This window comes from Balaenoptera physalus (assembly GCF_965194825.1).
Source record: "Balaenoptera physalus genome assembly, chromosome: 15".
In the NCBI taxonomy this organism is placed as follows: Eukaryota; Metazoa; Chordata; class Mammalia; order Artiodactyla; family Balaenopteridae; genus Balaenoptera; species Balaenoptera physalus.
Window position 1 is genome coordinate 44339749 of NC_138894.1, and position 15788 is coordinate 44355536.

At 36.5% G+C, this 15788-nt stretch overlaps 1 protein-coding gene across 29 annotated transcripts in view; it reads left to right on the plus strand.

The window, feature by feature from the left end:
* WDPCP (WD repeat containing planar cell polarity effector) overlaps positions 1 to 15788 on the plus strand; it is a 420975-nt gene that overhangs the window by 155096 nt on the left and 250091 nt on the right. For all 29 annotated transcript variants that reach the window (XR_014253957.1, XR_014253958.1, XM_082426596.1 and 26 more), the window contains exons 10-11: positions 4473 to 5082; positions 15213 to 15401. Coding sequence is in view for 27 of the 29 variants with exons in the window: in XM_082426596.1 (XP_082282722.1) it covers positions 4473 to 5082; positions 15213 to 15401 (799 nt within the window). In the remaining 2 variants the exon portion in view is untranslated. The remainder of the gene's footprint in view (positions 1 to 4472; positions 5083 to 15212; positions 15402 to 15788) is intronic.

A 15788-nucleotide genomic window follows, 5' to 3' on the forward strand; every position in this document is an offset into this window, starting at 1 on the left:
ATGCACCAGCTGGGAGAAAGAAGGCCCTGGGCTCCGTCTCTATCCAAATCTCTGCTAATGCTTGAAACATGTCAAAAATCCCAATGTTCACTCGTCCCCCCCCCCCCCATAAATCCAGTTTGGCTTTGAATGCAGCCACTTTATCTGCCGACTTGAACACAGTTGTCGTTCTCCCCTGAAGTGACAGATTGAGTTTGTTGAGCAGGTTGAATATGTCACACAAGTAAGCAAGTTTTGCGACCCATTCTGTGTCACTAAAATGTGCTGCCAGTGGTGACTGTTTTTCTAAAAGAAATCTCTGGAGCGGCTCTCATAACTCAGAAACTGTGGCCAGTGATCTACCTTTAGAAAGCCATCTCACTTCTGTGTATAAGAGAAGACGTGTGTGCTCTGCATCCATCTCCTCACAGAGCTGCATGAACAGACGTGGGTTAAGGGCATGTACTTTAATGTGGTTGATAATTTTAATCACATCCTGCAAAACGTTATTAAATTCGGATGACATTTTCCGGCTAGCCAGCATTTCTCTGTGGATGACACAGTGCGTAGACTCACATTCAGAAGCGACCTCTTTGACCCGAGTAGTGAAACCAGAAAGCTGTCCAGTCATGGCAGCCACTCCATCCTTGCATATACCAACACAAAATGACCAATTCAGTTTTCCTGATATGGAATCATTCAAAGACTTGAATAGTTCTGCCGCTGTGGTGTTGGTTGACAACAAAAGTGCACATAACATATCCTCATGCACATCCTCCTGAAAAATATATTGCACAAAAACAAGCATTGTTGCCTTGTTGTCAACATCGGTAGACTCGTCAACCTGGATTGCGTACCACGGTGACTCATTACTCCTCTCTAACAATTGCGCCTCGATATGCTCTGCTGTTTCATCAATTCACCTAGTTATGGTGCTAGCCAAAAGAGGAACACGTGCCACCTTTTGAACTGCAGCCTCTCCTAAAAGTTCACGACAGATGTCCTTAGCAGCAGGCAGGATCAACTCTTTACCAATAGTAAAGGGCTTCTTAGCTTTAGCAATGCAGTTAGCCACTAAGAATGATGCTCTCAGTGCAGACACATTTGATGAAGTGGTGGCCTTCAATAATTGCTTCTGTCCTTTGTGTTTACGTTTTTTCTTTTGAAAAGCTCCAAAGGCTTGTCTTTTAATGCAGGGTGCTTGGTCTCCATGTGGCGAAGCAGTTTTGAAGGTTTCATGGCTTTGTTGGATAGCCGGTTGCCACATATTATACAAAGCAGGCTTGGAGAATGTGAATCACCTGTTGCAATGAACCCATTAATTTAAGTAGGACTCTTGGTATTTTCTTTTAAATGCAGCTTTCTTTTTGTTGGCAGTCTTAGAGTCTTCTGCTGTCTCATCATTGGTCTTTCTTCCTTTTCAAAGAAGCTCTCCAGCGACATTTGTTTTTTTACTCATTTTGGCTAAGGTTAGCTTGTGGGCTTACCAAAACTGTGACTGAGACAAGTGCTCAGTACGGGAAAGAGGCGCAGACAGAAGTGGTAAATAAAATAATGGGCAGGCCATGCGTAGACTAAAATAAGTGTCGGATTCTGATTTAAAGCCTACCACCAGATGCAGCTGTACAATTGAAGTATATCAACTCACTTGCCACTATAAAGCCTGCCACCAGATGCAGCTTAATTATCACTTGCCACTCACTGATAGGGTTTTGATATGTGTCTGCAAGCAATTGATTTATTATGGTCTCTGCTAATGATAATCTGTATTTGCAACCTCTCCCCAGCGCTAGCATCACTGCCTCAGCTCTACCTCAGATCATCAGGCATTAGATTCTCATAAGGAGTGCGCTACCAAGATCCCTCACATGCGCAGTTCACAGTAGGGTTCACGCTCCTATGAGCATCTAATGCCTCTGCTGATCTGACAGGAGGCGGAGCTCAGGTGGTAATGCGAGCGTTGGGGAGTGGATGTAAATACAGATGAAGCTTCACTTGCTCGCCTGCTGCTCACCTCCTGCTGTGCGGCCTGGATCCCTCACAGGCCACGGACTGGTACGGGCCTGTGGCCTGGGGGTTGGGGACCCCTGAGGTAAAGGACATGAGTGAAGTTGTTGAAAGATGAGCTGAGGCATAGTAAAAGTTTTCAGAGTTTGAGTAAATCGATTCTGGTGGGGCAGTGCCAAACTGGAAGTGGTTAGGAACATCCTACTGATATGAGGCAGGGAAAAGACTGACAGTGAAAGTGCAGAAGCAAAGAAAGGAAATTATTTGATTGGCTATAGTTTAAAGCCAAATTGGCTGTTGTAATGGTTGTCCTTAGTGTTTTGATTTTGTAACTTTGAGGCATTTACAGGTTTAGGTTTTGGTTTGCTTACAGAGGTTGCCATGGTATTAGGGCCTCATCAGTTGAACAGCCTCCTTGTTTAATTTAACAAGTTACAGAGCTGGGAAAATTCAGCTTTAGTTTGACCTCAGAGTAGAGTAATGAAGGGAGACTGTCGGAGATAACACTAGAATTTGCGAGTCAGATCTTGTCCCTCCTTATGGCTTCTCATCTTGTTTAGAGGAAAAGCCAAAGTCCCTATAATGGCCTACAAGCCACTTCACAGTCTTCTCCCTCCCCCAATTCCCACTGTTTTCTTCCTTGCTCCCTTTTATCTAGCCATGTTGGTCTCCCGTTTTTCCTTCATCAGGCCAAGAGTGCTACCTTAGGATGTTTGCTTCCTCTGCCTGGAGCCTTCTTCTCCCGGGTGGCTGCATGGCTTACCTTTCACTTTTAGGTCAACTTTATCAGAGAGGCCTGTCCTGACTTCTATTACCTCCCCTTCCCATTCCTGTTACCTTGCTTTATTTTTCTTCCTAGTACTTAGGAAGTACATATATAGGATCACTAACATCCTGTGTATGTTTGTTTGTGAATTGTTACTTTGTCTTCAGCCATTAGCGTGTATGTTCTCTGAGGGTGAGGACTTACTATTGTATCCCCAGCAGTGCCAGGACCAGTTCCTGGCATGTAGCTCATACTCAAGCATTTTTTAGACAAAAAAGGAAAACAAGAGCAGGAAAGTGAGTGTGAGGGAGGGAAGGGGTTGGATATGGATCCTATATTGTTTTGCATACCAGGCAGGGGAATAAAAATTTAATTTATTCGTTAGTGGTAGCTATTAAAGGGTTTGAACAGGGGAATGGCAGCAAAAACATTTAGTTTAGGAAGGTCAGTTTGGTAATGATGTGTAGGATGGATTTTTTAAAAAATTCACATCAACCCCCTTTCTCTCCCCAAGTCAGTACCATGTAACATAGCTGTATGTGCTTTAAAAAAAGAAATTTTTTTTGTTGAAATAGTTTGACTCTCAAGAAACTGCTAATATAATTGCCAGAATAGGCTAAAAGCAAATTCCCTTCCGGTACTTCTTCCCCTTGTTTGCCCCAATGATAGTATCTTCCATTACTGCAGTACATTGTCAAATCCTGGAACAAGACCTTGGTATAATACTATTAACTCAGGTACTGGCCTTAGTTGGATTTCATCGGATTTTACATGCACTTGTGTATGTATGTGTGTGTGCGTGCGCGCATGCATAGTTCTGTGAAATTTTATCTCGTGTAGAAATGTGCTTTTTAATGTTTCTAAATCTAATTTTGAAGTTTTCAACAAAGTGTTAGAAAATATCTTTGATACCACTCTCCAGGTTCTTGGCCTCCCACATTTACATATGAATAAAGTGAATGGCCTGTTGTTTTATTTCTTTATTCTTCTGGTGAGGTGTTTCTTTGTAGCCTTTCCTTTCTGCACCAGAAATGCTTTTTAAATTTTGCCTCACCAGTATTGCAAATCATATTACCTACCAGGTCTTTTTTTTTTTTTTTAATTTTAAAACTAGTGCATTACCTTCTTATTTCTTTCTATTGGTCATTTATCTACTTAACAACCCTTCATATCTTTTCTGCCAGTAAGATATTTCTACAGGACTGTTAACAGGGTTCTAAAGTTTTTTCCTTTGCCTACCCTGCCCAACTAATTAGAAATATATTTCTGGTAAGTAATTTACCAATAATTTCAGAATTGGGAGGGGTAGTGGGTTGGAAGGAGATTGACTAAATTGTTTAAGTCCTTTATTCATCCTTTTAAAAATTAAGCTTCTAATGTCTTTAGATATTCTGCTAGCCATATTATTTTACTAAAAGCCCACTTCATTAGTTTTTATATATCATGGGAAATATTTGTCTTTATGTTGTTTACAGACTTCCTAAAACAAAGTGTTTAAGTTAAAATTTTATGGCTTAATTTCTGCAGCTGTGCTAAATATGTGCTATATATATTTATATGTGTTCCATATGAGATGTACACATACCTGCTTATATGTTGCTGATATTTAAGGTGATAGTTGATGGTATTCAATAGGATTCTAGATTAATATGCAGGGCTATGCGTGACAGCTGAAGAAAAACCAAGGTCTATATGAACATACTTGATACATTTCTTACAGGTTCTGAGTTCTGTACGCACCGAATGGGATCCACTGGATGTTCGCTTTGGCACCAAACAGCCTTATCAGGTGTTGACAGTGGAGTGCTCCATCAGTGTAGACAAAGAGCCCATGGCTGACAGTTGCATCTATGAATGTGTTCGGCACAAAATCCAGTGTGTATCAGTCACCAGAATACCACTAAGATCGAAGGCCATTAGCTGTTGCAGGAATGTTACTGAAGACAAACTGATTCTGGGCTGTGAAGATTCTTCAGTAATTCTTTATGAAACTCACCGTAGAATGACTGTCTTAGCTCAGGCTGAACTTCTGCCTTCATTAATAAGCTGCCACCCAAGTGGTGCCATTCTGCTAGTTGGCAGTAACCAAGGGGAGCTGCAGATTTTTGATATGGCTCTTTCTCCTATTAACATCCAGCTTTTGGCTGAAGACCGCTCACCTAGGGAGACTCTACAATTCAAAAAATTCTTTGATGTTTCTAGCAGTCTTGTTCAAATGCAGTGGATAGCTCCGCAGGTTGTTTCTAAGAAGCCTGAAAGTGGGGACATCTATGATCTCCTCTTCCTCAAGTTTGACAGAGGACCTTTGGGTGTACTTCTGTTTAAACTTGGTAAGTCAAGGAAGTTGGTGAGTAAATAAATTAAATTTTTTATGATGGTGACAATATAAGACAATAAAACTATTCTTGGAATATAGATTTTCTGTTTGTCATTCCATCAATGTGCTTGCCTTTCAAACATTTCATATAGTTTCCTTAAGAAAGCTTTGTGGATGATTTTCTAAATGTCAAGGTACATTATATATTGAAGAATTTTGAAATTGCATTAATTTTCCATTGTGATGAATAAAAAGACTGAACTAGCCACATTTGATGCTTTCCAAAATAAACTGTCTATTAAAAAAATTCCTTAAGAAATAGTACACATGAGAATATATTAAAAGTATGTCCATTACAAAATTCTGTAATACTTTTCTATTAAAATTCTTTTAGATTATAAGTGTCCATTTCTTCCCAGATTGGAAATGTGTAAAGCAAGTGTTTTAAAAAAGAGAAAGGAAATATTTAGTTAGAATTTGCTAAAGATTTTAGATAAAAATATTCAAAAGGATTTATCAATATTTGGAAAAATGTGTATTAATGTATCCCATTTCAACCAGGAAGCTTTAAAGCAGAATTTTATTATTGTGATTTTTTTGCCTTTTGTAGTTTTGCATTACTGGCTATGTCCTGAAATACATGATATCCTTTAGGCAGTTTTTTTTTTTTTTTTTTTGGAGTTGGGTATTTATTTTTATTTTTTTGTCTGTACGTGGGCTTTCTCTAGTTGTGGAGAGCGGGGGGCTGCTCTTTGTTGCAGTGTGCAGGCTTCTCACTGCGGTGGCTTCTCTTATTGTGGAGCATGGGCTCGGTAGTTGTGGCTCGCAGGCTCTAGAGTGCAGGCTCAGTAGTTGTGGCACACGGGCTTAGTTGCTCCACGGCATGTGGATCTTCCTGGACCAGGGGTCGAACCCGTGTCCCCTGCATTGGCAGGTGGATTCTTACCACTGCACCACCAGGGAAGTCCCTTTAGGCAGTTTTGTATAATTTAACATTCTTGAAAGAACCTCACTTAGGTTTTAAAAAACAGATTTCAATTAATGCACATCACCGCAACTTGAAAACATAGAAAAGTAAATACATTTTAAAACCCCTTACAAGATTTGGCTCTGTGGTACAAAGTTAAGTTTTTAAAGACATTGTAGTGTTTGTTAAATAGCTGTCAGTTTACTTTGTTTTTTTATGGATCTACTTGCCTCTGAAATTGAACACATGAAATAAATCTAATGAAAATGACTTGACTAACTTGAAAGATATCAGGGATATAATGTGAGGGCTATGTTCTTTCCACATATTAAAAATGCAACTAAATCCATTCATAATGTCAGTATTGTCCAAGAAAAATATGTTTGGAATCTCATTTATTATGAGATAATCCAGTTCTACTTTGCCCAACTACACGTTTAACAGTGGTATGTCTCTATACTCATCACTTATTAAAGTGGATGTTAGATGTTTTGCATATCTGTTAAAACTCCCTCCCCCCCCCCACCTTTCTCTCTCTCTCTCTCAATAACCCAAGTTACCTGTCAAACAGAAGGCTGTCTTCTGACGTATACCTAGCCTTTCTTCAGCCCTGCCTTGTGGGCCTACTCACAACAGCTTTGCAAAAAGCACAGCTTTCTCTTCCTATCTCTAGCACATTTGCCTTCTTACTAAAGTAAACAGGCTCTCAGTGTAGGGATTTAGAGGGCTTCCTGCTAATTGCCAGCTTGTAAACTTAATTGGACTATCTCCCTGGGCACTGTTCCTAAATCAATTAGGCAATGAGTTGGCTGTCACCTCTTTTTCCCAAGTAGGTCTCTTGGAAGAGAATTATCCAATAGAAGTCAAGCATTCAAATGAAAAGGTGATAACTTCTGCAACTGACATTTATCATTTAAATTTTATTTTCAATATGACTGAAGTTTTATAGAATAGGGACATTTTACAGTTTTACAGGCTCTTTAAAGGATCTAAAGATGGAGTTTCCCAGGATTTTTGAAAATGTATTATAAGATTAATGTTTATTACAGATTATTTTTCCTAGGAAGAGTAGATTCCTTGAAACAGTAGATTCCAGCTAACAGATCTTTTTTTTTTTTTTTTTTTTTAAAGAAAACCCTGTTTAAAGAACAGATTTTTCTTAGGATCTGCTACTAAATACATCCAGAAATTTTAATATACTTCTTGAATTAACACAGTGCTGATTCTGGGCATCCATGTGGAATTTTCATGTATAATTCAAGTTACTGCATATATAAACAGGTAGTTGCCTGTGCAGTTTCCCCACTAGGGAGCATTTATGAGATGTTTTTCATATGCTTGTTATGCAAGCCTTTGGAAATTTTGACATGAAAGGTGTAGCTTACAATGTAAGAAGCTGAGATAGATCATAGTTTAAAATAGAATGCTGTCATATGTAAACGTGTCAGTGGCTACTGCCAAGATGCTAAGATTTTTGGAATTTGACTCTTAGAATAGGTCAGTTAGTGTCATGTTGAAAGAAAACTCTGTTGCAAGGCTAGGGCTTCCATTCTAAATCCTTATAATTATTGCACAAATGCACTGTGGTTAAAAGGCCATCACCACTGTTGTAAGAATGCAAAAAACATGTCTTCCTCAGGAGGGAGCTAGAAGTGTCGTCCTCCTTTGTGGAAGCAATGTGTAAAAAGAATTTCTTTACCTGACAGTCATTATTCATATTTCCATATACATATACTGGGATTAAGAGGAGTCCCTAATTATATTACTGAGATATTAAAGCTTTTCCATTCTCATCAGTACCTTTTCCAGCCTTCACTGCTGTCTTTAAACTCACATGATCAGCTCCTTGCCCTCTCAACAGAGAATCTCACCTTTTAATTGGCACTTCATTAACTTTATCTGCTCCTCACCACCCACCCAACGACTTACCTACATGTACATAAATCTTTTCAGTTTCAATTCAGTGGAAAAGGAGCCTTCCTCTTGTCTAAGACTAGTTCCACCACTGGTTCCACTCTGGATCCCATAACATTCCCTTTGATACCTTTACTCTGTCACCTTCCCCACTCTCCCCATGAATTTTGCTACATCATCAGGTACAGGCCCAAGCCACACCATGAAACAAAGAAACATACATACATCTCTTCTTTAAAATTGTTTCCCCTCTGTTATTAATCAAATGTTCACCTTCCTTTCATAGTCAAACTCATTGAAATAGTAGTGAACACTGAATTTCTCTGCTTCTTTACCTCCCATTCACCCCTCGCAGCACCACCTTCTGGCTCTTTTCTTCAGTGTTCTCCTGGAACTGCTCTTGGAAAGGTCACTAGTGACGTCCTACTTGATACACATATTTCTCTTATGTTACTTGATGACTTTTCAGCATTTGATGGTTGCTGACCACTTTCACCATCATAGAACTCTCATCATACTTGCTTCTATGACTCCGGATGCAACTTTTCGTCACTTTTTTATGCTCTTCTTCTGCCTCCTCATGAAAATATTGAGGCTCTCTAAGGTTCCATTTTTAGCTCTCCTCCCATTTTATACAGATTGAGAGTTTATTTTTGATTTTGGTATCCTATCTCTAACTTCAGCCCAGACCACTCCTCACTCCACATCCACATATTAACCTGGCTTGCTGGATACCTCCCCCTGAATGTACGCAGGTATACAGATTTATTATGTGCAGATATGAAGTCATAATCTTTTTCCCTGCTTCTCCTCCTATATTCTCCAATTTGAGGGACGGTACAGTTATTTAGACAGACAGAATCCCAAGTCAGAAGTTATCCTAGAATCCTCCCTCACCCCTGATGCCATATCCAGTCAGCGACCAAATCCCATCAATTCTGCCTTTCTAAATACGTACTGTCAAAAACATCTCATTCTATTTATCCTTGCTGTCATTACCTTAATCTAGATCTTTGCTATTTTACCATGATCAAGCAGTGGCCCTCTATCTGTAATCTTCTGTCTTCCAATCTTCCCAACCCACCGCTCAATTAATCCCCTGAACTGCCACCAGAGTGCAGATTTGGTCATGGATTCTACAGCCTGAAATCCTTCAGTGGTTAATAAGCCTGTCTGCCTCTCTGGCTTCATCTCCCCAGCTGTGCTTCCCTAGTAGCTCCCCAATCACAGCATGTGCTCTCACACTCCTCCTTTCCATAGTGGTGTTGAGTATTCCATCTACCTGGAGTGCTCCCACAGTGCTTCATAACACCTACAAAGTTAGGAAAAGGTTAAAAGTTCAAATGATGATATTAAACAAATAATTAAAGCTAACTTCTTCCCTCTCATAGGATTTTGAAAATCACAGGCAATGTGTGTGCTTGTGTGTGTTTGTCACTCTATCTAAAAAACAAGTAGTCTGATTTTTCTCATAGAACTTTTGTAAGAAGTATGTGTTCTTTAAAAGAGTTATTTTTAATGAGTTATTTAAATTTTACTTTACCCAAGTGGTAATTGGTGGTAATTTATTGCTGGAAGGATATGTCAAATACTTTACTAGATGCCTAGTCATCTTAAAACTAGATCTTATATCATTTTAGATGGATTGCTGTTCCAGACAGCATTCTGCTTTCTAGAGTGATGATGGATTTTTAGATCAAGTTTATTGAGGTATAATTTACATAAAATTAATTGTACCTGTTTTAAAAATACATAGGTCAATGAGTTTTGGCAAATATGTATATCCTCATGATTACCACCACAATCAAGATGTAAAACATTTCCCTCACCCTCAAAATTCTCTCAACCCCTTTGCAGTCAATCCCTGCCTCCCTCAAAGCTAAAGTGCATTGATCTGCTGTCTGTTATTACAGATTAGATCTGCTTTTTCTAGAATTTCATAGAAATATACTCAAAAAATAGGTCCTCTTTTGTGTCTTGCTACTTTCACTCAGTAAGTATGGAAGAGTCTGTGAGACTCTTCCATGTATATCTGTAAATTTTCACTTACATTACTGAGTAGTATTCTACTGGGATGTATGTATACATACTGTATGTATATCTGTAAATTTTGTATGTATTATCTGTAAATTTTCACTTACATGTATATATGTATATCTGTAGGTATATCTGTAAATTTTCACTTACATTACTGAGTAGTATTCTATTATATAGATAAATTACAATTTGTGTATCTTTTCACATGCGGATGGACATTTGGGTTGTTTCCAAATTTAAGCCAATATCGTTGAAAATGCTATGTACTTTCTTGTACTAGTCTTTGTGTGGAGATCTATTTTAATTTCTCTTGGGAAAAACCTAGGAGTAGAATGGCTGGGCCATATGCTAAGTTTACGATTAACTTAAGAAGAAACTATTTTGGAGTTCCAGTTACTCCACATCCTCACCAAAACTTGGCATTAATGGTCTTTTTAATTTTAGCCATTGTAGTAGGTGTATAGTGGTGTTAGTTGGCATTTCCCTGATGAGCCTTTGGAGCTGGGCATCTTTTATGTGCTTATTTGCCATATATCTTCTCTGATGAAGTATATCTTCAAATCTTTTGCCCAAGTTTAATTGGATTGTTTATTTATTATTGAGTTGTAAGAGTTTTTATATATTCTGAACAAAAGTAGGATGCTAGTATTGTGAATATTTTCTTCCATCCTGTAATTTATCTTTTCATTTTCTTAACAGTTTTTTAGGTAGCAGAAGTTTTAGTTTTGATGAAAGCCAATTCTTGGATTTTTTAATTTTATGGCTTATGCTTTTTATGTCCTATCAAAGAAGTTTTTGTCGGACCCTTTTTTCTTCTAGAAATTTTATGGTTTTAGCTCTTACAATTAGGTTTATTGTCTAATACAAGTAATTTTTTGTGTATGGTGTGAGGTATGAGTTGAAATTAATTTTTTAATATGAATATTCAGTTGTTCCAGCAGCAACTGTTGGAAAGACTATCCTTCCTCCATTGAATTCCCTTGATCATATGTGTGTGTGTATCTATGAAGACTCTCTTCTCGTCCACTGATCTATATGTATATACTTTAGCGAGTACTACACTGTCTTAATTACTGTGGCTTTACAGTAAGTCTTGAAGCCAGGACTATTAGTCCTCCAACTTTGTTCTTTTTTTTTTTTTTTTTTTTTTTTTATGTGGACCATTTTTAAAGTCTTTATTGCATTTGTTACAATATTGCTTCTGTTTTATGTTTTGGTTTTTTGGCCACGAGGCATGTGGGATCTTAGCTCCCCGACCAGGGATTGAACCTGCACCCCCTGCACTGGAAGGTGAAGTCTCAACCACTGGACCACCAGGGAAGTCTCTGTTCTTCTTTTCAAAATTGTTTTGGCTACTCTAGATGTTTTGAATTTCTGTGTAAGTTTTAAAACTGACTTGTCAATTTCTACAAAAACACCTGGTGAGATTTTGATTGAGATTACATTGAATCTATAGATCAATATGGGATGGAATGACAATTTAACAATATTGAGTCTCCCAATTTATGAACACAACATCTCTATTTATTCAGGTCTTCTTTAATTTCTCTCAGCAGTGTTTTATAGTTTAAAGTGTAAAGATCTTGTACATAGTTTGTTCATGTTTTTGGATGCTATCGTAATTAGTATTTTTAATTACAACTTTTAATTGTTCATTGGGGTTATGTAAAAATAAAAATTTAAAATATTGACCATGTATCCTGCAACCCTGGTAAACTCATTTCTTAGTTGTAGTAACATTTTATTGTAGATTACTTAGGATTTTCTACATAGATGACTATGACAACTTCAGTTAAAAACAAGTTTTATATATTCTTATCCAATGTGTATGCCTTTTATTTTGTTTTCTTCCCTATTTTACTAGCTAGGACGGTACAATATTAAATAGAAGTGGCAAGGGAAGATATCCTTGCTTTGTTTCCAATCTTAGGTGGATAGCATTTAATCTTTCACTGTATGTATGATGTTATCGAGGTTGAGGAAGTCCCCTTCCATTCCTAGTCTGCTGATATATATTAGCGTGGGTGGATGTTCAATTTTTTCAAGTGCTTTTCTGCATGTATTGAAATGATTATATGTTTTTTCTGGTCATATAGTGAATTATGTTGATCAGTTTTCAGATGTTTCAGCAACCTTGCATTTGTGGGATAAATTTCTCTTGTTCATGATGTATTACCTTTTTAATATGTTGCTGGATTTGCTAATATTTTTTAAGGATTTTTGTATCTGTTTATGGGAGATACTGGTTTGCAATTTTCTTTTTCTTTTCCTGTAATGTTTTGTCATTTTTGGTATCAGTGTAATGCTGATATCATTAAATGAATTAGGAAATACTCCCTCCTCTTATATTTTGAGTTGTGTAGAGGTGATATTATTTCTTCTCTTACTGTTTGAGAGAATTTACCAGTGAAGGCATCTGGTTTTGTGTGTGTGTGTGTGTTTGTGTATGTGTAAAGGTTTTTAAACTGCAAGTTCAAATTTAAATAATATAGGATCATTCAGGTTGTCTATTCATTTCTTCTTGAATGAGCTTTGATAATTTGTATCTTTCAAGGAATCTATTTCATTTAAGCTACATTTATTTCTATAAAGTTAGCATATTATTCACTTATTTTTTAATGTCTGTAGTGCTGTAATGATTATTCTTGATATTGATAAATGTATCTTCTCTTTTTTTCTCAATTTGGCAGAAGTTGGTCAATTTTACAAATTGTTTCAAAGAACCAGCTTTTGTGTTCACTGACTTTCTCTATTATTTATTTTCATATTTTTATTATCTCCTATTTTATTTTAGGTCTAATTTGCTCTTTTTTCTCTAGGTTCTTAATGTGGAAGCTTGTATTGTTGATTTTAGACCCTTTTTCTTTTGTAATTGAATATTTAATGCTGGTAATTTCCCTCTAAGTAATACTATAACCACAGCTACATCTCACAAATTTTGATGTTATATTTTTATTTTTATTCATTTCAAAATATTTTCTAATTCGTGTTTTCTTCTTTGACCCATAGGTTATTTAGAACAGTGTTGATTAATTTCTAAATATTTAAAGATTTTCCAGATATATTTCTTTTTTCCCCACTTCCTAGTTATTTTACTACATTTTGCTGTTACCTATACCCTGGAGGTTATTTACACTTATTTAATCTGTATGGTAGAAATATTACATAACAGTGTGCAGTGGTGCATCACTTGTTCCATGACATCACATTAGTGCTTGAAATCAGCCATGGTGGGAGTATTTACATCACTTAGACTTACCAGCACACTGAGGATATAAGGGGAATATTTTCTCCCTTGAAAATCTTGGTGTATAAATCCTTAGACACTAAAAATCATCTAGATATCTTTCTGTTTTGATATCTAATTTAGTTATATTGTGGTCTGGGAACCTATTCTGTATACTTACAAAGCATTTAAATTTATTGAGGCTTGTTTTATCTCCCAGAATATGCTCCATCTTGGTTGGTGTTATATGTGCACTTAAAAAGAATGTGTATTCTGCCGTTGTTGGGTGAAGCATTGTATAAATGTCAATTAGGTCAAATTTACTGATGTTTTTCAAGTGTTTTCGATATTTACAGATTTTCTGTTTATACATTTTTTTCAGCTAATCAGAGAGAAATGCTGAAATCTCCAATGATAATTGTAGATTTGACTTTCTCTCCTTTTAGTTTGATAGTTTTTGCTTTATTGTTTTAGAGCTCTGTCATTAAGAATGTTTTTTCTTCATGAATTTTCAATGCTTTGTTATAAAGTTAGAATTCTAGGCTAATTCATTTTTATCTCTCAGCATTTTAAAAGCCCTACTGTTGTCTCTAGCTTGCATAATTTCAGAAGCGAAGTTTGCAATATTTTATCTTTGTTTCCCTGTTTTTATTTTATATACTTCACAGATTCCAAATAATTTCACATATGTTTTCTCATTTAGCTTTATGATTATTTGTACTGAGAAGTTTTTGTAGTTTCACTCAAATCAGTAAACATTTGTGGAAGGAAAAAGATTTTACAGATAGCTACTTTTTAAAGATTAAAAAAAAAACCAAACTCCTTAAAAGCACTAATACTTATTGTCACTTAATTACACAGAAATTGTTAGTTTCAAATGAGATCAGCCATATTTAAAAGATGATAAGATAAAACTAGAACAGAGTCCACCCCCCTTTGTTTTGTGCTCTTGCTTCTCTAAGCTTAGAAGTGGATTTTCTTTCATTTTAAAAGGGTAAGCAAATGTGTTTATGTTGTTCTAAGATATTTTATAGTAGATCTTAGTTGTGAAAGTGGATCAATAACAAGATTAATCCTGATAATTTCTTACTAATAATTACTAATAATAGAAGAGAATAATCTCAATGCCAATTTAAAATAAATTGGTATGTGGTATCTGTGAAGAAGCTATCAATTTAGAGCACCCATTAATAAAAACAGTCCTAAAAATGTTTATATAGTCACATTATATTTGTCATGGATATTTGTACTTTTTGACCCCCAAGTACATGGGGCTGAAGACCAGATGCAACTTAGAACTAATTAAGCTGGTCAATAAGAATTATGTTACATCAAAATTATCTCTAAATATATACAACAGAGGCCTAAATGACAGATGGGAAAAATTAAATTAGCTATTGTGATTTACCTAAAAGTCCTCAACGTTTTTTCATTTTTAGTCTGAACAGTTTGATTATAAATTAGTTAATATGTGCTGAATGGTAAGCATAAGCTAGATGGAGTTGGTAGGTGGTATTTAAAGATTTAACCACAGTGCCATATTACTCTTGGCCCCCCCAAATCCCACATTTCTAGTACTTTATGCAAGAAATGATCACTGTTTTTTTCCTTTGTAGAAAAGTTAAATCTATTTTTGTTATTCTACTTTTTATTTTTATTTATTTATTTATTTATCTATTTTGCTGTACTGGGTCTTAGCTGCCGCTTGTGGGATCTTCATTGTGGCATGCAGGATCTTGAGTTGTGGCATCTGGGATCTTTAGTTGCGGCATGTGGGATCTTTAGTTGTGGCATATGGGGTCCCTAGTTGTGGCATGTGGGATCTTTAGTTGTGACATGTGGGGTCTTTAGTTGCGGCATGTGGGATCTAGTTCCCTGACCAGGGATTGAACCTGGCCCCCCTGCATTGGGAGCATGGAGTCCTAGCCACTGGACAACCAGGGAAGTCCTACTTCTTATTTTTAAAAGATTCACTTGATTTTATATTTTTCTGTGACAGGTATCTTCACACAAGGACAGCTGGGCCTGGTAGACATCATCTTCCAGTACATTCACTGTGATGAGATCTATGAGGCAATAAACATCCTGAGTAGTATGAACTGGGACACTCTGGGCTACCAGTGCTTTATCAGCATGACTGCCATCGTAAACCATCTTCTTAGACAAAAGCTCACTCCAGAGAGAGAAGGTCAGACTTAAAATATATTTCATAAATGGGTTTTGTATATACATGAAGTACATTTTATTATCAGTTATTTTTTGAGGATGTTTTGAAGTCATGTTACTGGAGATGAGAAGATAAAAATGTTAATGCCCTATTAAACTGACAAAATGAGATATCAAATAATTACTTCCATATGGTACTTACTGTATAGTATTTGTCAACGTAATAACTTTTCTGTATACACCTATGTTGGAACTCACAATGAAGTCACTGTATATTTCAGACTAAGGTCATGTGTAGAATATGCTCAGATTTCAAACTTCGATGAGAAATTTCATGTACTCTCTAGGGTTTGGAAGACAAAGGGCCCTAAACAAAGTCCTTATTTCTCCTTTACTTTAGACATCAGTA